This window comes from Corvus brachyrhynchos, unplaced genomic scaffold (genome assembly GCF_000691975.1).
Source record: "Corvus brachyrhynchos isolate BGI_N302 unplaced genomic scaffold, ASM69197v1 scaffold56, whole genome shotgun sequence".
NCBI classification, from domain to species: Eukaryota; Metazoa; Chordata; class Aves; order Passeriformes; family Corvidae; genus Corvus; species Corvus brachyrhynchos.
Genome location: NW_008238664.1, coordinates 1,518,834 through 1,544,893, shown reverse-complemented (window position 1 = coordinate 1,544,893; position 26,060 = coordinate 1,518,834). Strand labels below are relative to the sequence as shown.

At 39.7% G+C, this 26,060-nt stretch overlaps 1 protein-coding gene across 2 annotated transcripts in view; it reads right to left on the bottom strand.

The window, feature by feature from the left end:
• The window catches only part of POLR3B (RNA polymerase III subunit B), a 74,540-nt gene extending 49,849 nt beyond the window's left edge, over positions 1-24,691 (bottom strand). The window contains exons 1-12 of one of the 2 annotated variants that reach the window (XM_008636384.2): positions 24,593-24,691; positions 23,999-24,055; positions 23,852-23,916; positions 23,409-23,484; positions 20,301-20,401; positions 17,406-17,497; positions 16,657-16,774; positions 15,511-15,619; positions 7,849-7,971; positions 6,254-6,370; positions 5,625-5,759; positions 445-606 (exon numbers count right to left, since the gene is read on the bottom strand). In XM_008636384.2, coding sequence (XP_008634606.2) covers positions 445-606; positions 5,625-5,759; positions 6,254-6,370; positions 7,849-7,971; positions 15,511-15,619; positions 16,657-16,774; positions 17,406-17,497; positions 20,301-20,401; positions 23,409-23,484; positions 23,852-23,916; positions 23,999-24,055; positions 24,593-24,673 — 1,236 coding nt within the window. In that variant the 5' untranslated portion in view covers positions 24,674-24,691. Of the gene's footprint in view, positions 1-444; positions 607-5,624; positions 5,760-6,253; positions 6,371-7,848; positions 7,972-13,171; positions 13,576-15,510; positions 15,620-16,656; positions 16,775-17,405; positions 17,498-20,300; positions 20,402-23,408; positions 23,485-23,851; positions 23,917-23,998; positions 24,056-24,592 lie in introns of those variants that run through there. The other variant, XM_017738002.1, reaches the window with a different exon arrangement.
• Between the last annotated feature and the right edge of the window lie 1,369 nt (positions 24,692-26,060).

Below are 26,060 nucleotides of genomic sequence, written 5' to 3'. Positions count from 1 at the left end.
AATTGAGGTTGAGGGGGTTTTTTTTCCTCCTGTTCATGATGTTTTCCTGCTGTTTTTCAAAAATCTTTTGTACAAATGATGTAACCTGACCCCAGCTAAATCCAGATAATAAAAAACCACATAGTCAAGCAGAACCTAGAAGACAGACAGTTGGATAAATACAACCATAACCACTATTCTAAATTTGCCTGTTTTTACCATTCCTTCTCAAAAACTAAAACATCAGTTTGAAATAAAAGATGCTTGATGATTATTGATTCTTCAGTGAATTCCAAACACCCTGCCCACGACAAGAGATTTGACGTTTTAATCGATAAAAAAACACAAAACAGATTTGCTTTTCAAATGAAACCCGGAAGATTCATCAAAAATAAATGTTCCCATTTCCATCATTCACTATTGTGGAAAAGCTTTGCATACTAGAATGAGAACACAAATACTTACTGTGGAGATGGCATTGACCATGCCGTTGGTGATCTGGTCCTGTCGCATGTGCTTCACAACATCAAACTGAGCCGCACGCTGCTTGGGGATGACCTGGTCAGCAATCTTTTTCAGCTCAGAGTTAAATTTTTTGAACAAATCTTCAAACAGAAGAGAAAGAAGCTGGAAATACAAAACAGTTAAGGGAAGAATTATACTTCTTCAAGTCTAGGAAATGGGGAAAGAGAGGGGAGATGTGTTTAATATTCCTACCTTTATATGCCTTGTCAGTTAAAATGTAACTTTTCTGTTTCACAAATGATTATTTTTTATCCCAAGTTTTTTGCCTTGTTAAAGTACAATATTAGAGAACTTATAACAGAAATTAAGAAGATTGGTCTAAGTTTATGCACTTACCCCTTTTTGGTTTGCTTTAGTCCTTCCTTCACAATATTTTAGCACAGCCGTATGTCTCTACGCTATCCAACTATGTTCCCTAATCTGCTACATTACAACCCATCTGATTTACTTCTTCCTAAAAGAGTTACAAACTCTTTTAAAGATTTAATACCCTAAATGTACAACCCTGAATTACACACAAGATTTGGAGGCAAGAATGGTTTTTACTCTAATACATATCTCAGGTTTCACAGGGAGCTTCCTTACTCATACAGACTTTTATCCTGCTGCTTTCTGCCAATCTATGGAAAACCAATTACACCCACAGAAAAGTTCAGCTGGTTCAACATCTGTCACTGTTTTCTAGAACTGCTACTGTCTAGAAAGTGCAATATTCTTCACATCTCTCCCTTAAAAAAACCAAACCAACAACCCAAAGTCTACAGTTCAAGCAACAAAGCTGCATAACTCAGCTGAATAGGGAAAAAAACCAACCAAACAACCCAAAATGAACCCAGCAACAGAACCATTCAAAAGTGCTGCATTTAAACAATATTATTTCCTGAATATGTATATTAATTACTTCTAGTTCTTGAAACAGCCATAAAAAGAAAAGGCTACCAAAGTCTGTGATCTGACTTTTTTCACTCTCCAATCTGCTTTGCTTCTGCAGTTTGCTCAGCCTCTCCTTGAAACACTAATAGCTTTCCAAAACACTGAAATCTGTACCACATGATACATTTTAAGTGTTCACAATGATTAGCTTTGCAAGCAAGCACTGTGAACAGTAAAGCCTGGCAGTCCTGTCCTGGGACTTGAGTCTAAAACAGCTCCAAGTGTCAGAAGAACCAAAAATGCAGCTGCTACCAGTGCCAGAAATGGTAGTTCCCAGTGCACAAAGCATTGTAGGGCTGAACAAGCCCTACATCCATCACAAGCTAAGACATTCTGGAGTCTTTTGTACCATATAATTTTTGTATATGCAGAATTAATCTGAATTTTAACTGTCTTCATGAGACACAGTCCCCACCTTTCCTTACCTTCTGGAAACTGGAAAGTAAACCACACTCATTCCTCTGTCCCTGGAACGGGCCACTAACTTTTATTTGCTTTATTTTACCTATGTTCTCCAGCTGGGCTGACCAAAGCATTTGGCAAATGATACTGTAAAGCTGGTGACAACACACACTGCATGCTAACCCTTGGCAAAAGTGGAATCCTATTTCCACTCTGGACAGACAGGTTTTTAGACCCGACCTTGGCATGAGAGGAAGATGCTGTAGACCTTCTCTCCCTTTCTGATGTTTGTAATACCATTAACAGTTACAAAATGATACTCTCTCACCACTGCCAAAAGAAATCCAGTCACCCGCAAGTCACCTGCGATGTCACAGTTAATTTAAATTAGATTTCCACCAGAAATAAAAGCAACTTTTATGAAGCATTGTATCAAGAAGGAGAACCCACTGGGGATGCCAAAAATAAGATTCTGGGGGAAGAATTTCAAAAGTAGGGAAAAAGTAAGAGGAAGAAATGTGTAGTTAGTTTTAAGATGGCTGATAGTCACATTAAATAAGAACTAACTCTTTTGAAATTAACTACAGTAAACATTTGATCTCAGCAGGTTTGAGCAGGATTGAAACATTTAACTAAACACTTTTAAAAAATCACCCAGAACACATTTTCATATTTGATTTCTTCATCAAAAACTGCAAGAATCTCATAATTCCATATGCCATGGGGATTATAAAGGCACACCACCCTTCCTCTTCTCTAACTAATAAAGTCAGTTACATCCCAAGTACACCAACTTGTTACTATTTGCCAGCCTGGAAAGCCTCATACTTTGCTAATTTCACTCAGCCTCTCTAAGAGCTCTGACTATTTGGCAAAGAAGAATCTCACAATAACCACATTATTTAGGTCAAGAGCAAGAGATTAAAGAGAAAGGATGGAATGCCACTGATAATATTCAATGGATTTCATAGTTAGTCCAGGGCCTTTCAGCCTGCTTCAGAGAGGAGCACTAAAGAGCAAATTATATTTAAGGGAAAAAAATACTGACAGCTCATCAATTGATTTTCATTGAAAATCCTAAGAAAAATTAATAAAGAAGTTAAGCTGCTGAAATACAGTTTCAGCAATTAGCTTAATGTCAGAGAATTCTAATTAGGCGCCTTGAGATTGCTATTTAGTGTCTAAGCCTTTAGAGTGCCAAATTCTCCCTTTCACACAAACTGGTTGCAAAATTAAAGACATTAGGCAGCCTTAATTATATTATCAGAACAGCTGGGATTAGGCAATCTCTGAAGTCAAGGCGGTATTCTTTTGTCACAGGGTAGAAATCCCTTGCTTTCCAGGGTGCCGGATTTTGGTGGTGTTCCATATCTCACCCATACAAAGCAAGCTGCATTAGAAACAAAAAAAAATGAGGACAAAGAACAGAGCAATGCTTAGCAAATAATGAACACATTAAGGGAAGAGAAAAGGTAGGTGAAAAGATTAAGCCTGAAATCGGTAGGTTTTGCTAACACCTCAGCTGGCACCTGGCCTACTGAGCCTCTAGTGGCAGACAGACTAAGAGAAAGCTCTGTAAACCAGCTTGGCTAGTGGATACAACTCTGTTATCTAAAGCTAAAGCACATTTCGTACTCTCTTGTCCCATGGGGTGTGAAATTAGCAGCTATTGTTTTCACACATTTTTATAAAGACAATGTCATTTATGTCTTTACACTGTTTAGACCGCTATGTTTTTCTCCTCACATGGGAATATTTTCTTTTTTTTTTTATTTATTCAAATTTTAAATCAACAGCATTTTTATTCCAGGAACATGCTGGCATTAAAAAAAACCAAACCAAAACCAAACCACCACCAACCATTTTATCCACACGAACTTTAGCTAAACACAAACATCCAGAAACTGGCAAAAAAGATCTCTACACTGTTTAGTCTGCAATCCAACAAAATTACTATTTCACCAGTAAGCTGGCAGAGGGGAATTCAATCATTCAGCTTGAAATGAACATTTAAAATACCACAAGAGAGAAAGAACTACTCTTAATCAATTGTTACAACCCCTGTGCATAGTTCTCCTTGATGTAGAAAAAATATGCATTGGCTTTGTTATGATGATCCTCTGCATTTAAAACCTTTTCCCACATAATTTAAACCAACTTTGGTTGTTAACATCTGTGTGAGCAGAGGCCTTTTTCTTACAGCTTGTAGGAAACTCTTTACCTGTTCAACTTTCTGCCTCTGAAAGTATTATGAAAAAACAAACTACTCCTTCAATCCAGTTAAATAAGAACAATCTGATGACAAAGCAACAACTAATTTTGCTGATTACAAACATACAAACCTACAGCAACATTACTGCAGAAACCAAATAAACCCATTACAGCGTAAAATATTTATCCCATTAGAATGTTGCACTAATGCCCACTTACTACTCCTTACACTTTAAGAGATATATTCTGCCTCAGCAAGAGTAAAAATTTGATGAACAGTGAACATATTAATTTGAAGAAAGAATTTTCTTATCCTAACAAATTAGGAGGTTTTATTCCCTTGTATTTGTGCTCTGAATGTGTTCGAGTGTCACCCTTATTTCTTCAGAAAACTAGGAAGCAAAGCATGTGGTTTTTACTTTAAAATGATTGCTGTCTCTGTGTGTGTGTTTGTGTGTGTGTGTGTGTGTTCACATGTGCATGGAGGGCAGGGCTGGGTGGAAAGGAGGAGTATGAGACGATATGGAAGCACACTTCTTAAAAAGTACAATAAAATCAGAATTTCCACTGGACAGGAACAAAAAGGAGCAGATATTGTTATATGTGCTGCAACAGAAATCCCAGTTTCTGTGGGCAGCAGAGATGCAGTTTCTGCAATCCAGTGCATTTTGTGTATTTGTCTGAATTTCTGATGCATGATCAATAACCAGAGGTGATACCAACTACTGAAACTCCAACTTAGGTTAGTACTGAGCACAGCAAAGTCCAAGCCTAATATAAACTGTTTAAGCAAATAAGCACATGTGGCAAGGAAAACCCATGCCATATTAGCTAAGCAGTTCCTTCACCTGGCAGGCAAATTCCCATTGCATTAGGAGAATGCAGTTCGGCCAACAGCTCTGAACTGCCACCCTGTCTGCAAAAGAACTGTGCCAGCCAGACACCTCAAACCGTTCCCTCCTTTACAGCTTTTTGTTACTGCTGCTGCCTCCAGTGCCAAAATTCTGCAAGCAGAGAAGCCCACAAAATCCACTTTCATTAGTCGCTCAAGTTAACTTTGAGCCACTCATTTTGTTAATTCATGCTATGCTAGAGGCCAGAGAGGCAGCTGACAACGAACGAACGATCTTATGGGCACCAAATTACAGGAGGCTTGAGTGGCTGTTCTGTGATCTGCTACACAAGCTGGGTTCTCCACAATGGGACAGCCTGGACCTGACATGCAGGCACCTCCTTTGTCCCAGTTTATTCCCTTACCCAGTCGCTTAGAGGGGAACACTGGAGGATGGCTCTTACCACTGCCTTCCTGACAATAACAGTGTTATATCACTGATGCTACATTTGTACTGCTCCGTCCTTTTATCTGGTGTAAAGAGACAATATAGAAGTGAGGATATAATGTATTAGTCTCAATCATGGAAGCAGATCTATGAGTCAACACAGAAAAGCCAACAAAAATAAAATGAGAGGGAAAACACTTCAACTGAAAAGACAGGGATACACCTTATTCTGCATCTTTTAAAAGGAGACAGTAACAAAACCCCAAAACACTTCGTTCTGAAGTAAAAACTCACCTGCCCTGCCAGTTCCAAACGTTTATTTCCGTAGTAGTCTCTGTCATCTACCTTATTTTCTCCTTGAGCCAAAATTACTCTGCGTACCATCACTGCTGTGTATATGCACTTGGCACGAAAATTGAATTCTTTCACCTGTAAACAAAAAAATCCAGAAAAACCAAACAAAACCAAAACAAATGTTTCAGGATCATCTCCTTAGTTCTTATTCAGATGAACACATCCATTTAAATCACTGTTAATCTGGGCTGATGGAGGAGTTACAAAAGGGATTTGAGCGCTTTACTTTCTTTAAAAATGCAAAAAATACACATTAGTGACTTTGAAACAGATAGCAAATGGAAGTAAATCAGAATAAAGGTATAGGTCATGAGATGAAAGTCCTGAATTAACACCTGATACTGCCTGGCTATGCAGAAAAAAAATGCATAGTTTAATTAGTTCAATGATACAGCATCTCAAAAAGATTTCTTTTGACTCAATCCAAGTCTTCCCCTTTATTTTGAGGATGATTTACTTTATCTCAGCTACAAAGCCATCAAAGACATTTTTCCCTGCCAACAAAGCTCGCACCATAAATAACCCTACAAGCTTACTCCAGTTTATAAAACCCCCAGAACGTTACATACAAGAACATGGGTCAGAATGGTTGATGCCAGCAGCTCTCGGGCTTCTTCCATCTTTGTTTTCTTTGGGCCTCCCCACATCCTTTGCCTTCGTACTTTGTTTCCAATGTACTTTAATGCCTGCGAAGGGGGGAATTAACCTGAGTTAATATCAGAACTGTAACCTAGACAAATATACACACACATGGAGTTACGTGTGTACTCCTCATCCAGTGCCATTCACCAGCTATGGATGATACAAACTCCAAACAAACTGCAAAATAACAAAGGTGTAAGTGATACGAAGAAAAAAATTTTTGAAAATTGACACAATTGACTAAATATACAATATATTTATCACAGGTTGATAGCATTTGGAATGGAAAGGGGTGAAAATCCATGATTACTATAGTATTAAAAGAAGGGATATGGCAGAGATATAGGAAAAAAGGATTCTATAAATTCCAAAGATACCTAGTTTATTTAATTAGACTTTTCACCTTCAGTTCTTTTGTGCACTTGGCTAAATTTCATTCAGATATTAAACCATGAGGTGGCACTCACTGTTTAATATCCCCAAAAGCTACTGTGTGGCATCCATGTCTGTCTCCAGGAGTGCCTTGCAATGGATTCTTCCTCTCCTACCAGTTGTCAATCAATCTGCAGAATTCCTAGTCAGATGAGTCAAGAAACTATCCAAGTCCACACAGGATAAGCCATGAAGCTACGTGAAAGAATCACTCTCTCCAGTAAATGACAGATTATCCTTTCCATCTGTTACCTTCTTCCACAAAGAACTATCTCTCCATTCATTTGACATTTCTTAGCACAGTAACTTCTGTATTTCTGTTTTTCTACCTTCCTGAATGCTTCGCATTCCTCTGTGTTGCTCCAGCTCACCATTTTTCTCACCTGCCTCTAAATTAGGAGCTCTTCAAGCTAATTGGAACCCTCAAAAGCCCCCAAAGATGAAAACCAGGAAGATGTTCACTTTAAAACACTAAACATGACACATGGAATGATTTGACAAAGTTTACAATGAAATAGCAGAAATAAGATTAACCTCCAAAAGCTGCTTCCAGCAGATTAATATACTGCCATTTGCTCCCAGCAAAATGGCTTATGTTCTGGATAACTAAAAAAAGTACATGAGCTAAGAGAATTCTGCTGAGTCTTTAGCAGGACAGAGGGTGGCTACTGTTGTAGGCTTCATACAAGTGACTAGAATAGAACATCTACTCATGATGAAATGGTCATAGCCACATCAACGGGCTTCTGCCAAATGGGGCATGCAATTCCTTTTTTAAAAATGTCTTCAACAAACCCCCCTAATATTATGGACATTGCTACTTGTTATATACAGGGTTATGCCATTAAAACACAACTCTGGGCTTCTGAAAACAAAGCATTTCTTGACTCTGATTTTTTCCTTCTCCAGTTTGGTAATGAGAGCGAAGTCTCACGTTTGACAAGTCCGGACCCTTTAAAAAGCCTCAGCTTAAAATAACCCCCCAAAACAAACCTTAAAACACAAAGTGTATGTCCATTGCTGACACAGCAAAGTGGTCAATACCCACTGTCTAGATTGTTATGGCCTCTGGCCATGTGAAAAGACACACCTGCATCTGTGTAAAAATCTGAGCTTTTTGGCATTCTTCCAGGCTAGGAGCAAATGCAGCCATCACATGTTCCTCTGTGCCAATCATCTGTACAATCTCCTGGTCACTCTCAACACCCATGGCCTAGGAAAAGAAGAAAAGACAGAAATAACACAGGCTTTATGTTAACTCACTGACATTTGCTTATGCTAATTTGGTATTGTTTGTCTGCATTACTACTAAGCAAGAGCTAGTTCTTCTCTAAGAAACTGTGCCATCTGGCACTGGCAGCACATATTCCAGCTATGGAAGAACGTTAAATGGAAATCTTGATAAGCAGCAGGAACACACACACACTTTTTGGAAAGCCCTTTTTTTGTTGGTGGTATTTTGTTTTGTTTTTTTTTTATTCACTGACAGGAGTTAAATTCTGTGTTTTTTGTCTTAAGAAAAAAAATAAATACTAGGTATAAACAAGCCAAAGTGTGTAACAATGAGAACCAAGTCAGAATCTACAATAAAGAAATGAAGGCAAAATTTCTTAAAGGAGTACTCGGTCTCTTACCACAAGCAATTTTGCAAACTCAGTTGACTGTGATGTAGCGCATGATATTTGAGAAATGTTTACAATTTACCCCCTTTGCAGCTCTCTGCATTTAGAAGATGACTTCACTACACAATTCCACTTGAAAGACATTCTACTATTTCACTGATCCTTGGACACCTTGTTAGACTTTATACCGCGGAAAAAGCTTAATAAACTAAGAAAGCGCTTAACAGGTTTAGTAAAATCTCTCTATCAGTAAGTGTTTCAAGGTGGCAGCCAGCAGTGAAGGCTTTTGTGGATTCCAGATGGTGCTAAAGCTTCCCCCCCTTCACACATTTGCCTGGAGCTCTGCCATATCAAGAAATGGAATAATCTCACTAAACCTCTTCTGGCTGAGTTATAATATGTTTCTCAGAACTTTGTGAGGAAGTTACGTTTGCATTCACATTATTCTCCAAAGTGCCTGCCACAAAGACCATTGTAAATAATGGCCTATGCAGAGTCTAGTATTCTGGTTCTCATTAAAAACTGGCAGTACCCCAAAAAGTCACATTTTCCTCAAAAATGCAGAAATGCCTTCCCTTCTTACTGCCTTCGTGGAGTGTCACTTTGCTTAACACCTAGCTAACGCCATTCACTTGGAAAACTGTTGCTCTAATTGTGAAGTATTCAGCTTTTTTTCTTTATTTCTTTTTGAACAAAGAAGTAGTTGAAGCCCCTTTAAATTCAAACTCTGTCTTTTCACCTTGTGGTTTATTAGAAATTAACAGCACTGCAGAAGTATAACACATCCAGAACAGTGCGAGGACTCTCCTCGTTTAATGCAAAGCCCAGATGACAATTCCACCATCTCAGACAGACTTGAGTGCCAAATCAAGATGCAGGTACTTCACCAGGTAAAGAGTGCTTCATCATAGTTTGTTCCCATTAAATAGTCACCCCTCTGTCTCAAGGCTCTTTTCAGAACCAGAAGTTGGCCTTGTGATGTTATTGTGGTTGAGATCTCTGTTTTTCAAATATTATTACACTTCCTCACCCTTTTAAATAAGGTCACACAGTAGTTAAAAAACCTCTGCAGAGAAGTCAACAAAATCCCTCATGACCTGAGAGACAGACTCACAAGGTAAGTCTACAAAAGCATGAAAGCTTCACAACAGTAAGTTTCCATGTGTCTAGGATTTAATAGCTGACCAGTAACTAGTTTAGGAATGACAACTAGATTAATACAGTTATTGCACTTAGTCCAGAAATTTCTAGAACAGAATTTTTGTGCCATTCTAGGCACATATACCATAAATACATTTATCTCAACTGCAACCTGGTATCACCCTATTTCTGTCCGTCAGGTTAATTCTACAATGGCAACCAAATCTTCAGTGTCATATGAAAAGTGGGAGGGAAAAAAAAAAAAATCAATCTGCATTTTTACTATGTTTTTTCATCCATTAAAAACTGGAAAGCCACCATGAATTAAAGAGGGTTGAGGATTTCTTCCAACTTAATGAATTCTCTGATCAAGAGTCTTACAGCAGAAGGATGAGTACAAGATAGATCTTTAAGCCCATGTAGATTTTCTAGCTGGAGTTTGTAGCAGCAAAATCACCTGAGAATTCTAAATTTCTGAGTGGGAAAGGCCAGGATCTGTCACCAAACCACATACACTGTGCTGTTAAATATGTGAAAATTGAAGGAAATGAATTTATGAGTAATGACTAAAACTCAGGCAAATAACTGTAAAAGATGTGCTAACACAACAGCCTAAAAGTGAACCTATTTATTCTCCTCTATACTCTCAACAATCCTGAGCAGAGTTGCATACACAAATCTACCTACACGCAACACCAAAAGGACAAGCAGCAGGCCCATGCTGCTATCAGAGAGATTTGTAATCTTAACACTTGGGTTTTCAGTAAATTTGGCCCTGATGTTACCCTTCCAAAAACAACTAACCAAAGAACCAAACCAATAGAAAAGAAGTACTCCAGAATTAGCCTGTAACATCATTAGGACAGTAACAAAATATTCCTTGGCTGTTGCTTATGTTACAGAAACACGGAGGACACGCGATATAAGAATGGGCCCTATGGTTAAAACACTCATGGTCCTAGGACAAAGCTGAGGGAAAGGAAATTAACGTAAAAGCAAAGCAGTAGACAAGATGTCTTTTCTTTTTGATTGGAAGGCAATGTCACAAAGGGATAATTTTATGGGGGAAGGGGGAAGGAGACATTGTAAAAGCATAATTTAACAGTGGCAGTGAAAGGATGAGGAAGGAGACAGTAGCTGAAGATTACGGTTGAAGGCTAGCAGTCGATGGACATAAAACAGAGAAGGCAAAGCAAGCATTCAGAATATTCAGATCATCCTGAGTTCAAGTGGGAGAAAGCAGTCCCAGTGGGGCCAACCCCTTCCTGGGACTGGGGAGCTTCCCACTGCCTAAATGCGTGTGTGTCCATCTTTGTGTGTGCACACACACGTACAGATGAGAGTGTGAGCCCAGCTCTTCCTCCCCCAGCTCACGTCTTAATGATGATGTCTAGGCGTTTCCATGGCACTTCCCTAGAATGCAGTTCTGCAGTCCATCAGGCTAAATTACAGCACAGAGACAGGCAGATGACTGGATTAAAAAGATGTCAGGGAAGTTCAAGGTTGACATCACAGACAGAATTGGTCTGGAGCTTTCATAATTCAAAAGATACGAGCTATGAAACAACAGCCATGGGAACCCATAATCCTGCAGATCCAGTCAGACCACCATCCAGCTGTTCCTCTAGAGCTGCACCTAACAGCTCCAAGGCTAACACAGGTTTGTAAAAATGAAACTTGACTTGCTGTTCAAATCTTCTGCCGCAGGTCCTAGAGCAGTTTCTCACAGCTCCCACACACACTAAAGATACTTCATCCAGTGATTCATGTCATAAAATTCAACTTTTAAGTCCCTGTAGGGTTACTTACAATCTTCTTCCTTCCCTAACCAGTTTCAATGCAGCATGCAACCTTCACTTACTTCAGCTCCCACAGCTCACTCAAGTCTACCAAATCACAAACTCACAAGAAAAATCACAAACTCAAAAGAAAAATAGCCCTTACCTTTGAGCAGCTCTAACTCCCTGCAATTTAGGGAGCTTTCTGCAAAAGCAGCTGCACCTTCTTACCTCTAACCCAGATGATTTTCAGAACAGAAACACCCTTATATAGAGCACAAATATTCCACACCTCCTCTAGTGCCCACTGCTACCTAGAACTGTCCGAGCCCCCCAAGGTAAAGCCTGTGCACCTCCTAGCCTGACATACTCAGAAGAGCCACTGTGCACAGCTCACACAGTCCCCTGAGCTGTGCACAACTGACACAGCTAAAGAAAGGTCTCCCAGAGTTGCAAGACAGCTCAAGGTACCATAAATACCCCTGTGGTCGCACATGTATCTTAACTAATGAAGAAGTGTTACAAAGTAAGCAGGAAGCAAATAGCTGTGTTTGTTTTCCCATTAGAAGGCAGTTAACAGCCCTTTAAAAACTGACACGAACCCATAATTTAGGGGTAAAATTGTCTGATTTCTGTCACTACTTCAAAAGTAAAGTTGCATTTCCATATATAGTGACTGCACAAATGCTTCTGTCACTTATAAGAAGATGGGTTAGGGAAAACTGTTTAAGCTAGCACAGCTACAAAGCTCTAACTCCCCTACATCTAAAGAGCAGATACCCCAAGTCTGCCCTAGAATAGTGCCAGGCACATGCCTTTTGTAGCCTACCAAATTTCAGTTAGTTGTGGTCAATGTGCTAAATTCCACGAAACCACAACTTAGATGTGTTTGGCACAACTGACTGTAAAACATCTGAGCATGCCCATCCTGAAGATCCCTACAGGTCTGGAAGGCAGATAAAACAAAGCAGCAGGACAAGGTCATTCTGGCTTGCAGTTATGAATAAGGATGAACTGAAAGGCACATGCCTCCTTTAGGGTGACCCCACACAATCCAGTCCCTATCTATCCAGATCAAGGGACCTTAAGATCCACTCTCTTTCCACTGCTCCCCACAGCTCATGTGCCTGGGCTTCATTCCTCACCAAAAGCAAAAATGGAGAACACTGTGTTCAGGTCTTGCCCTAGCATGCAGCTCAGTCCATGACTTCACACCTGAAATACAAGGGTGACCTTAGATTCTAGTCTAGGGAGCACTAGGAATTTTAGGCCTCAGCTCTATCAGTTGGTGGTGTTTCTAATGTTCTGTATTTCACAGCTTTTGACAAAGATGTCTAGAGGATATATTAGTACACCTCAACCTTACAGTTGCAGTAGCTTTAAATCCACATTAGATTATAGATCTGCAATACTTGCTTTCTATTCTATAATGCTACAATGATTTTCTGCACCCGACCTATTTCTTACATCACATAAGAACACCAGGTCAGTTAAAGCTATTGGGACCAGAAAGACAATCCAAAATTGCTCACTGTCTCTCAGATAACCCCTGAATCTCAGACTACCCCCTCTAGCTGGCCCATGCACTGAATGGCAACCCTCTACCAATTAATACTTGTTTTCTTAGTCAAAACACAGAGGTCTGTGGAACTTGGTAGTAGCCTGGATGCCAGTCTGGGAGGAAACGCAGAGCGATAGATTTTTGCCATTGCTTTATCATTTTAGTTTTTAATTAGAAATTACACATGTAGCTGTTTCAGGACAAGTTAAGGATTCAAAGGCAGCCAAAACCTGAGACCTCAGATTGTGTATACAGCTTAATTTTGTCTCTTGCAGATACGGATCTCTATATCACAAGAAGCAGAACACCTACCCGTAATAAGGAAGTCACATGCTTCATGCCCAAGGCTTCGGTGTTGGCAGAAAGGAATTATTCTCCTTGTTTTTCCAACAAATCTCCTGTGTATAATACTGCCATGTGAGAGAGCTGAAGTTAGACAGGCATCCCTAAGTTTGGGATTCTCCAGGTTGAGGGCTATTGCATTTCCAATCTTGCTTCTAGTAGTTAAATAGAACAAAGCAATACCACACTACAGCAATGCCCAAGAAAGGAGAATCAGAGACTGGTGACTGCTTTCATTTCCAGCTGGAGACTCATCAGAAGTAGACAGAAGATCCCTGAATTTCATGTCATTAAAGGAAAGGTAAAAAAAATGACCACTCATGAGAACAGCTGGGATGGAACATTCAGAACAGTTGAAGTGGGTGTAGCTGATTTGCTACTGTACTAAATCAATATAAATCATTGAAAAGCACTACAGCCAAGAACTTCCAACAACTGGAACCCCTTATTCAATTAGTAAATGAAAAATTAGGGAACATTATCTAAAATATAAAAGATACATATGAAGAGGGTGATAATTATAGCAAGCATTGTCAGATGGTAATAGTCAGTACAATTTTGCTTAGAAAAACAAGCCAACAACCATCTCCTCAAACAACAACCCAGAGCAGTTACTCTGCGTGAGCAGGTATTTATCTGTACCAGCACAGGCTGACAAAATGTAATAAAAGTCTGAAGTGAAGGTGGAATCCAGCAATTTGGTACTGGAGCAAGTGGATTAAGAGCCACATTAACACTTTTCTGCAACACAAGAGTTGTGAACTTAATCCTGGCACTTTTATGTGCATTTCTGTCCATAAATAACTTCTCAAACTCCTTGAACACTGGTCACTAAAAACAGACGATCTCCTCCCTTATTTGAAGAGATTTGCTTAATCAGATGTAACAGCCATTTATTTCTCAAGTCTAAACCCAATTATTAAACTATTTTCTAGTACCAAGGCACACCAAGCACTGGGGTAATAGGGACAAAACCCATAAACAACATCGGTGCTGCGGTTACGACCAGCTCAGATGCTGCGAGCACGTGCTGCCCTCTCCTGGCACATCATTTCCTCTCCCAACCTTCTGTGCCGTAACCCACTACAGAGAACACAGAAACAGAGTTTTGCCCAGATCCATCCAGTCAGAGGCTTTTTCGTGCCTCCAAGAACGCAGCCCAATTTCCTCCTGCACACACAATGTACCAGACTGTAAACCCAAAGGCAACATCAAAGCATTACAGGACAGGAAGGAGCTCCCAGCTGCTGGCAGGACAGGTCCCAGCCTAAGGCCTGGCCATGCCCTACTGTTCTTCTCCAGCAGCTGGACAGAGCACGTCCACCCACCACCTTTCCTGGCTGTAGTCCATGCATTTGATTCCACAGACAGATGAGCTAGCAGCCTGCTTCTGGTCCAGCTGGGCAGCTGGGGAGCTGTCATCGTTATGTCACACTGATCACACACTCACGCGTGTGCACCCTTGAGTGAATTAAAATGAAAGGGAGAAGCAGAGAGTGAAAGAAAGCACTTTGGCAGTTTCACAGGAGATGAGGGTCAAGGCATGACATTGTCACCAGCTCAACTGGAAGGGCAAATACTCCCCAGTTCTCTCCCATACTCAGGAGTGGATGCCTCTCAGAGCCCTCTGTCAGGAATCGCCTCAAAGCTATGATGCCTGCCCAAGCCTTCACTGCCCTCAGGATACCAGTGAGTGTTCCTGAACCAGGCAGGGCTTCTGAACTATTTGGACCGAGGCACGGCTCATTCACAGGGGAAGCAAACTGCTAAGAAATGCAGGCCACTCCAGTAACCTTACAGGATTTAGGAGTAGGTCTAAGAATTGCAAGACTTCCCCAGAGGCTCTCAGTTTTGTTTACAGTTATGACTGGAAGTCATGCATAAATGAACTCATGGCTATGTCCCTGAACCTGAAAAAGGACATCAAGCTACTCAGCACTGCACAAGTCAGAGCTGGGGACAGGCTGGAACCAAAACCAGAAACAAAGACCCTTAACACAACTTACAGCATAGCTCATAACAAAACAAAACCCTTTTGACCTATAGCAGCAGAGGTAACTCACAAGGCAGAGCAAGCGGAAGGCAGGCATTTCTCTTGGCACAGCAATGCTCTCCTTGCAGAAAAATACAGCACTTATTCTTTTTGCTGTACAATAAAGATGACTTCCCAAGGGAAAAAAGCTTGCAATATCTAAGCCCTGCCAAGTCCTTCTGTACATATTAACTTGAGAGCTGCTGTTGACCTTCATTCTTGCGCTACAGCACAGCATTTTTCCCCTTTTTTTCCCCCAAACAAACAGCTGTGTTACCTTAAATATGATAGCAATGGGAATATCTTCTGACAGAGTGTTGTGCCTCAGGTAAAATCTTCCTTGTTTCACAACCATATTTGTTCTGCTCTTCTTCTCATGAGTGGAACTGAAGTTAAAATAAAAATAATACTATGTCCAACAGAGTGTTTGCACTGACTTCTAGAATCTTTTGTATAGAACTTAGCAAGCTTGAACAATCTTTCAGCTGAATGAATCTCACTTTCTCCTCTTTTAAAGATTACATTAAACCAGCCAGAGATCAGCCTGTAACTCCAAGATAATAGGGTGTTATCACCTGTGCTGGGGACTATTTGGCGTATTTGACTTGAGCAAGTAGAAGTCTGTACTTTTTGAAATCATCTTTGCATGCTTTTATAATCAATTTTGATGTAACCAGCAAGGTCTAAGTGTGAACAAGTACTGCAGCAACAGTGGTAATGACATAACAGTACTTGGTGGTACTGCTGGTAACCTCATCCAGGCTTACTGGGAGACAGTAGAGTAGCTAGAAGAGACATGAGAGGCCTCTGGAGAAGAAAAAACAGCCCTCATACTGAACAGTGAAAAGCACCATTATTATACCAGAATGCAGCTTAAAAAATAAGAAGCAACCAACCAAAGGCTGAAAAAAATAGAAACAAAACTTGATCAAGGAGGAAAGGCCAAATTTAGACTACCTTGCCATTTTCAGTAATTTGTGTAGTACAAAAATATTTGCTTCCTCCTCAGCTGCCTTTGCCTTTAAAAGTTTTTATGCCAATTTTATGTAGAGAGGCAAACAAAAGGTTACATCCAATTTCCACTGCAGTAGCTTCATGTTACTTGCAGCAAACTGAGACCAAACACCATCACTTAGGAAGTGCACTTTGCTATATTAAAAATTAGAACTTGCTTTTCCTAATCTGGGATGAATCCTGGAACACATGAGCAACTCTCACTGATTTCTGTGGGAATACTATACTATTTAGGGATTGAAGTTTTAGCATACAAAATGACAGTAGCTAGACAGGAGCACTGAATGTCTACAGCTTTTTCTGGTTAAACTACACTAGGAAAAAACCTCCACAGCTATTTAAACTACAACAATGAAGTTCTAAAGCTTTGGGTTTATCTCCTTTATGTAATGGTAGGAATTTATCATACCTGGTAACAGAAGCGCCAACCGTGCCTTTTCTATCAGCTTCCACAATGATTCTGTTTTTGGATAACTGCTCTTGAATAAGAATGACTTTCTCTACACCTTTGACAATGAAATAGCCACCTAGTTAATAGAAAAGAAATATTTTGCATGTCAGTACCCTTGCACCTTACTTGTCTCCTCCAATACGCCTTTGAATATAAATTATTAGAAAGTAAACCATAAGTACACAATCGGAGACTAAATTCTCCCTTAAAAAAGTAATGGACAAACTTGACAAATAAAACCCAAAGAAGTCGCTTGTTATAAATCTTCATCTCCTCTCTACATATCAAATATTACCATGTAACATGTAACACTTTATTCTTGCTTTACAGAAGGCAATAACAAACGAGAGTTCCCACTCTGGAGGACATCATACTCCACTCTTCCCTGATCTGTTTAATTTTCAATGAATGAACTCCATCTTTTTTCTCATATAACACATCACTGTACAACACTACATACAAATTTCAAAATAAAATACTCAAAATCTTAGTGCATTGTTTTTCGTGGTTGAAAATTGTCTGCAAATACCAACTATTCCTGTACTCAACCAAAAGCCGGACAATTTCTTTCAGTTGCAAGCACACACTTGAGACTTCCGCAAAGACTTCATGGCAGCAAGAAACGTACCAAAGGGGTATTTCTTTGCTGTAAAAGATTTAACACTCAAAGTACAGATGGAAAAAAAAGAACATGAGTGAAAATGTACCTGGATCTAACGGGCACTCATTTAGTTTGGCAAATTCTGCTGGAGTTTTCCCAGTAAGTACACAATTGGAGCTACGCAGCATTATAGGCATTCTGCAAGAAAACCAGTTACAATTTTACTTCAGACTCAAGACAGAAAAATATGAATAGTCAAATTCAGAACAAAAATTATGCTGAACAAACTGAAAAAAACACATTTAAGGTCATCAGAACTCATGCATGCTGTGATTTGTGAGCAGGTTTTCATTTAAGCCCACCTTATTTCATAGAACATGGAACTGAAGAGAGACCCGAAACTGGACACCTACAAGCAGAAACCACAGACTTCCTATTTAATTGTATGCAGCTACTCAAGCATCCTGACAAGCAGGGCCACCAAGGCCAATGATAACTGGTGCAAAGACTCCTGGTCCCCAAAACGGTCTGCAGTGAAGAACATGCCACTGCAGATGAACTGTTACCAGTTTTTATTAGATAAAGTTAGTTCATAACTCATTTCCCACACAGGAATGACACCTTCTGGCTGCAGAGAGATAGTGCCTCTATCTCTCTGCATGAAGGTTCCCCAGTGTTAGCTCTGATTTCTCTGGTGACCTAGCAGAGAAGCCTGCAAGCAAGCATTTCGTGAAGCAACGTGTGGTGGAAAGATATTCCAAGAAATTAAAAACAAATTCAATGCTTAGGGAAGCGAAAAAAAAGAGAAACTAAAGATGCCCAGGCTGAATGTGAGGCAAAACTTCTTCACCACGAGGACAGTCAAAGAGAGGAAAAGCTGCACAGGGAAGCTGGGCAGTCTCCATTCATGGATGTCTTCAGGACCTGACAGGATGAAGCACTGAGCAGCCTGGTTTGATCACAGAGCTGACCCATTTTGAGAAGGAGGCTGTACTAGAGGCTGAGCAGGAGACTGTACTCTTTCAACCCAAATTATTCTATCACCCTGTGATAAATCAGGAAATGTTCACTTTCAATTTGGCTTATTCAACAACTAACCAGCAATGATTTTGCAGTTATTATTGAAAAGTGTACTTTTATAGTCAGCTTCATAATGCACCTTTTCACAGATTTTTGAAAGAGAAAAACTGTGCTCTCTTTCAAAAGCTATTTCCAAAGAGAAAGCTGTATTTTGCATAAGATAAAGAGTTTACCACTACATCTACCAAAAAACCTCCATGCCCCTTAGCCTCTTCTACAAAAAAGCTGGCTTTTGATCCAGCTTACAGAATCTCCCTCCTTGGTGGACAGCCTTTGTAAGACCTGTGTTCCAAATCTTTTCTAAGACAGATGTTGACAAAAATTATTCATGAGTTCTATTATACAACTATTTTCAACCTTTGAGATTTTTCATTCAAATTTACTTCAACAAAAAACACAATTAGGCTATATTTCTTGTATTTAAATCTTATAAATTATTTTAATTTCTTTGCTGTTTTCATATTCTTATATCTTAAAAGAAAACTGATGAACTCAAATTCCATATTTCTGCAGAGTAAAAAAAACTATCTTGTCACCATATTTCACTGAGAAAGTGTGGAGACAAAAATGCTGCTAGCAAGAATTTTTCTTGCTACTCTCTAAGTCCGTGGGATACTTTTCTCTCTCACAGAAGATATTTGCAGAGTTTATAAACCATGAACACCTGCGACCTTGCTGAGCTTTGTCTATAGTACAGTAGGAAAACATTTTGACAATGGATGTTTTAGGATTTTAGCCAATCACCCCAAGGCGGGTGGCTGATCCTTTGTCCCATTAGACTATGAAGAAAAAAGTCTATAAAAGAGTTTGTAAAATAATTAAATAAATCAGTCTTGCTGCACAATTCCTGCCTGTTGGATTCTCTCCTCCTCCCTACAGCTGCGGGATATGGTAATATTTACTGCGCTAATAAGAAAGTACTTCCTAGAGATAAGAAGCTTCATATGACAAGCAAAATCTTCTATCACATGCAATAAGAGCTTAATGCATTGGCTGTTTATATCAGAAACAGGAAGCAGTTGGCATAAGGTAACTCAAAATGGAATACTCAAATGCCATTTCTGAAAACTCCAATGAAACATCCATCCCAATCTGAACTGCATGTCCAACAAGAGCACTGGCCAAAGGAAAAGTATAATACTACGGATCAAGCAAAATCTTCTATCACATGCAATAAGAGCTTAATGCATTGGCTGTTTATATCAGAAACAGGAAGCAGTTGGCATAAGGTAACTCAAAATGGAATACTCAAATGCCATTTCTGAAAACTCCAATGAAACATCCGTCCCAATCTGAACTGCATGTCCAACAAGAGCACTGGCCAAAGGAAAAGTACAATACTAAGGACAGATGAGGAAAATTATTTCCCATGGAAATAATAATTGGGTATCAACAGTTTTTAACAGCAAAAAACTTTTTGCATGTATGCCCTTAAAGCCAGTCTTAATAATGTAACTTTAATTTTTAACCAAACCAATTTTAAATGAAAGTTTAACTTGTGCAGCAGAACTAATGCTTGCGTTACTGGTTTTACCATCCACCTTCTACAGATGCTACTCTACATATTATGTATGAAAGACTGAGTAATTTGGCTACAAAGCAAATATGCCTGACTTTATTTTACAATAATGTGACTTCCAGCTCCAGGCATGCATTTTCCTCTGGTTTTCTATCAGTAGAATCACAGACAACATTCATCCTTATATCCATCCTTCTTTGGAGGGAGACATTATCAGAAGCTTTTGCAAAACAAAATCTTAGAAGCTAAAAATCCTGTACAGCTATTTATGAAGATTTGCCCACTCATGGCTTCTTTTAACAAGGAAGCAAGGTTGGCCTGCATCTGTTCTGCAGTAAGAACTCTTCCCAGCATGGCAGCAAATGAAAACTGACAGCAGAAGCTGAGCATGTGGTGTCTCACCTGCCAATGGGTAACGCATTGCGGATGATCCTCTGGCTGCCTCGGGTGTATTCAATATCCACGGTAATCGGCGCAGAATAGGTCATGTCCCGCAGGCGGCACTGAAAGGACAACAGGCACACGGTCAGGTGGTGACTTCAAGCTGAAGAATCTCTCTTAAAATATCCTGTGTTTGCCCTGTATCCTGTAAATCATCACAAAGAAATGCAGCAAAGCAAAGCTTCAGCAAGATCTTCATGGTACCTGAAGAATGTGTGACACTCTCCTGTCTAAAAATCCAAATACAATTACTATGATTTTCAAAAGCAGCCAGGAGATCTGTGCCTTGAGAAGACAGCACTGCAGAGCATAACTTCTAAACTCTCTAATTAGACAAACAGGTCCAATTAAACAAACAGGTCTAATCAGCAGAGCTGACACAAAGACCACAGTGTGTCTGAGCAGTGCTCAGCTTGGGGACATTTCTATATGCATTCTCAATAGCTGAAGAGTTGTGCTGCCACATGAATTCTGACAGGATGGAAAAGCACAAGATTGAGAGAGACACCGTGCTACCTTATTAGAAGAATGAGCAAACCTCACTGTATGGTACTGTTTCTAAAGATGACTTACTGAAGGCTCACTACAGAATCACTTCCTGTGAAGACTCCCAGAATTTGTCTGCAAATTCCTTGGAGCCCAAGGGAAGCAGAATAAACACATCTAGGCCATTAGATATCTCAAGGCTCAATCATTTCTAATCCAACCTTTCCAATCTGCTCTCCCCAGCCTCACTGTAAGAGGTTGCCAGCCCTTAAGGTGTTGTGTATCTTCATGCAAGACAGGCCTTACTGCATTTGCTGAACACAACAGAGCAACTCACAGCAGGTCATTCGTGACCTCACTGAGCATGCCTTACCTTTCAGCTCCAGGATTACAGGTTTAACAGTATTCAGACTTGCACATTTATGGTTCTGAAGTCTTTCAGTGTACTGATTATGTACTAATAAAAGGCAATTAAGATTGTGCTGTGCATTGAAGATGCAACTGTATAGAAAAATACAGCTCAAGAATCATCACAAACTGGATGTTCCTCCTCTCCACATTACAAAGTAAAGCACTTCTCTAGCAATAAAATACTGATGTGCACCAGCAGCTTTCAAGCTGTGCCATGCAGAAAACTAGGTGCCATTCTGCTCCCAGCAACTACATCCAATTTAAAAGTAACTGAGAATATTTCCATATTCTAATTACTTTAAATTCATCTGTATGAACAGTTCAGGAAACTCCTGTAAGGACTGGAGGAGAAAGAGAGTTAGACAGCCTCTTTAGTACTACCCGGGGAAAAAAAGGCCTTGGGATTCTCTGTGTGTGCTTCTTTAACACAAGACACAGATATAAAATACAAATTACAGTGTAATATTCCAGCATGTGTATTTTTGCATCACCTTCCTTGAGGTAACTTCTAACTATAGACACCTGAAGGTAAAAGACAGGCATGACTTGATATATACTCAGACCCTTATAAAAATCTGATCATTTTAGGTGGTTTTGGGAAGGAATTTTAAAGCCTTCAACAGAGAAATATAATGGCAGACTCCTAACTATCCAATCCTTTTCTTTTTTCCAACTGCACCCTGGCTTGACCTGAGCAGCATCCTATTTAAGAAAATAACTGTGGCCTCCACGTGTGTACAGCACACTGAAAATAAAGAGAAGCATTTATTTTGCCTTCCTCTGCATATACAGTCACTTCAGCTATAAAGTAAGGAGGCATTTTAATACCTGAATTCTGGAATATGAGTTGTTGGCCACAAACAACTTTTTGCATGCAGTTTCATTCATATGAAAGAAATCTTTCCTGTTGCATTTTGTGCACATTCACATCTACTGATTTAACGTTAGCTACACATTTGTGAGATGCAGCAACTATCACATATGACATCTGGCTGAATTAATGGCTTTATTTCAAAGCTTTCCATCAAACCAAATGAGATTTGAGTCAGGTCACTGGAAACAAAGTGGCTATGCCCAAGTGGCAGCCACTGGACAGCCGGTTCTTACAGAATTCCTCCAAAGCGCACAATGTATCTCATGATGAGATGACAAAAAAGACATTTCAACTTCAAGTATTAAGTGGATATAGCAAGGAAAAAAGCATCTGATACGTGAACTGTTATGACGTTGACAACAGGCTGCATGCAGGTAAATGAGTGCAAGTTCCAAGCTCAGTTCCCCCTTCAGAGGCCAAAAAGAGGTGGTCACTACCTCTGTTGCAGTGGTATAAATCTCAAAGCACAGTAGCAGGAGAGAAATACTGTGTTCCTGAGCACTTTGAAGAGAATTGAATAGCTCTAGGTACATGAAAGCATCCTAAAAAGTTCAAAGGTTATGTTAGTTTATGGCTTTCTCATACATACAGAAGCTACCTGATACCCTGTTGGTCAAAACCAATGAGCCGTTCTGATTTCAACCACAGCAGCATCTGTCCTCCAACATACATCTTTATTCCAGAAGTACACAGTCCATTTGTTAACCTACATGCCTACAGCACTGCAATGAAATTAAATATACTCCCCATAAGGCTAATGTTCTTCTGCAGCTTCTTGTAATTTTAACAATTTCCATCCGTTTCTGCTTAAAGTTTCCATGTTTGCTTTCTGAACCAGACTTTAAAAATACAAGCAAAAAATCAGATATACATTCCCAAAGAAAACTGGAAGGGAAACAGAGACTGAAGTGACCTATGGTGCAGACAGCAGCAAAGCTAATATTAAAAAGAAGTTAATAAAAATATCGAAGCACCCTACATTATGGCATGAGGACTTCAGCTCTGTCATAAGGAGAGCCACAAGATTAAGCAAGAGAAGTACTTTTCACTACTTTCATGGAAACCCACTCAAATTCAGCTAACACGAAGCACTGAATACTGAAAAAAAACCCCAATTTAAAATAAAATTAAAAAGCTTTATTCCATGATGTTTCAATCTCTGAGGCTTCTTTTTACAGCGATGGTGGAATGCACTGCACTACCTAATGTAACATGCAGGTACTCAAAATTACATGCAGCTATTATCCAAGACATTCCCAAGATAAAAAACCAAACAGGACAGATGCAAACATCAATACCTCATGAGGTGATACAGGTCGTGTCACATTGAAGCTTTCTTCCACATCTGGAGTACCCACATAGATATTGAGGTACCTGTAATACAGTTTCAAAATAAGCAATGAGGCAAATATTTTTCAGGCAACCTGAAGGAAGCAAAATTTTACATACACTGAAAAATGAAGTTACTTTGATGAACACAAGCTGATTAATAACAAGCAATGATTCTTCCCAAAGTAACTCATTGTAGTTGAGTTGTGGTCTAATTAGTTAAAATTTAGCCTGCATGTGGAATAAACCTTTAAATCTTCCCATCTTTCATTACATAAAGTAAGAGATAAGTAATAGAAAATATTCTCCTGATTTATACCTACACAAGTGCCTATAAACAATTTATAGCTGATAACAAACCCATGAGATAGTACTCATGCAGCTACTGATGTGGAAATCATCTCATGCTTACTTCAGGTACCACATTGGGTCAGCATCACTTGTAACTTTTTCATTGGCCTTCATGATTTTCTTTATCTGGAGGAGAAAAATAACAAAATGGAGCCACGTGCCTTTTCTGAGTACTAAGAGCCACCCTCCTTCCCCCAACAGAGCCTACCTCAACATTGATGAAATAGTTGAATGAGTCTATGTGCTGCTTCACCAGCCCTTTCACCTGAAAAACACACACATGCAGCAAATAAAATCAGCTTCAATAACATTAATCACACAAGGCAGAAATTAGGATGTAAGCATTTATAACTATTTTTGGATAACTGTGTTAATTCTTTCAGTTGACAACTTCTGGGAAGTGGCTGGACAATCACTCTGGCTCTACACTACATTTCCAAGTTCACACCAGAGCTGTCATATAAAGAGCATGGGTAGGGTCTCCGAGTGCCAGTAAAACAGGAAAATAATCTGGAAACATTACATATATACAGCATGGATTGAGAACAACCATACAAAAATGCAAACCTCTAGGAGGATGTCTCCACAAAATAATCTGTAAATTAATCAAGAAAACAATCTATGGAATTAGTCTATTGATAACTGCAGAGAACTAAAAGAAAGGCAAACTCCACAGAAAAGTGAGGACAGATATTCTGGGAAACAGTATCAGTACAGATATCAGTAAAAGCTAGAAGAAAGGAATGTAAAGTTAGAAAGGAGATTAAGTATTCACACCATGAAAGGAGTGTGTAGCACTAACCTTCAGAAATGCTGGAAGAAGTCTCCATTTTTCCTGAAAACAAAAACAGTCTGAAATATCTTTCCAAGGATAAACAAACATCTAAGATGTTTGAGCTTTTTTGTCTGCATTTTTTATTATTGTTGTTTTTTAAACAGTAATATAGTTTAAAATCAGATCCATTTAGAAAAAAAAATGAATATTGTCTAAAGCCAACAGAGATGGATAAAAATGACCTGGATCATCTTAGTAAACCCTATGTGCAGTATTTATTCAGGATGCAATGGCACACTGCCTTTCCTAAGACCAACTTACATGAAAATATATTTTTCTTAGAAAGTTCCTTAACACCATGTCCTCATTTAAGATCAACTTTTTTGGTTTTGTTCTGTTAACGCTGTAAATTATATTCCTAGAAAGGGAAGATTTCCTACAACTTGCACTTTACAAAACACATGAAAGAAGCTCAGTCTTGGAAGCAACACTTGTAGATACAAGTCTCTGTAACACTTACTAGGACCCTAAATCCTACAAAGATTTAGCAAAAGTACTGACAAGTGCTAAGTATATCAAGGTTCCTACAATTTCTCCCCTATTTCTAATCTTCAGTGATCACAGGGAACACCTCCTTACATCAGCCCCACTTTCTTCTACCATGGCAGTGCAAAAGCTTGCATGTATCTTTGGCTAGAGACAAAATCCTCTTACTGAGGATGAGTGTCCCCAGTTCTCATATGCTTCTCCATCTACTACCACTTAAAAATACTACAAAATGAATAATCAAAAAACCCTTAAAAAGTTGTTAGTTTTCTTATATCCACAGCAATGTTGATAGTCCTCTTGGTTTTCAACCTTCACTGCTGTTGTTAATCTACTAATCTTGCCTGTGATCCCAATTTAACATCTAATAATGACAAAGCCAATGCAGTAAGAAGACACACATGCAGTACGGTGTAGCTTTTACTACTGGTTCCCTGTGGTTTATATGCAGTCGTGTTTACAGTCTGGGAAGCTGAAGAGCACTTGATTTCAGGTTTTTATGATTTAAATGTTATGTCTAAAAAAGGGCGTTTAATCTGTTAAACAGCAATGCAGTTAAACTGATGACCTAGGGATGAGACTAATGATTTTAATCTTACGTAAATATTTCAAGGCCAGGCTGGATGGGGCATTGGGCAACTTGGTGTAGCGGGAGGTGTCCCTGCCACGGCAGAGGGGTTGGAAAGACATGAGCTGTAAGGTCCCTTCCACCCCAGACCATTCTGACTCTGTGCGCCGGACACAGGCCTTCACATCCCGGGAACGGGACGGCACCTCAGGAGGCCGAGCCCGGGTTCATCACGGGCTGCTCAGGGGCAGCTCGGACCAGACAAACCCCCGCCCCCACAAACACACACCTCCCGAGAGGCGCACCACGGGCAGGGGGGAACTCCACGTGTGCGCGGGCAGGAGACTCCTTCCACCCCAGCCCAGCCCACCCCAGCAGCGC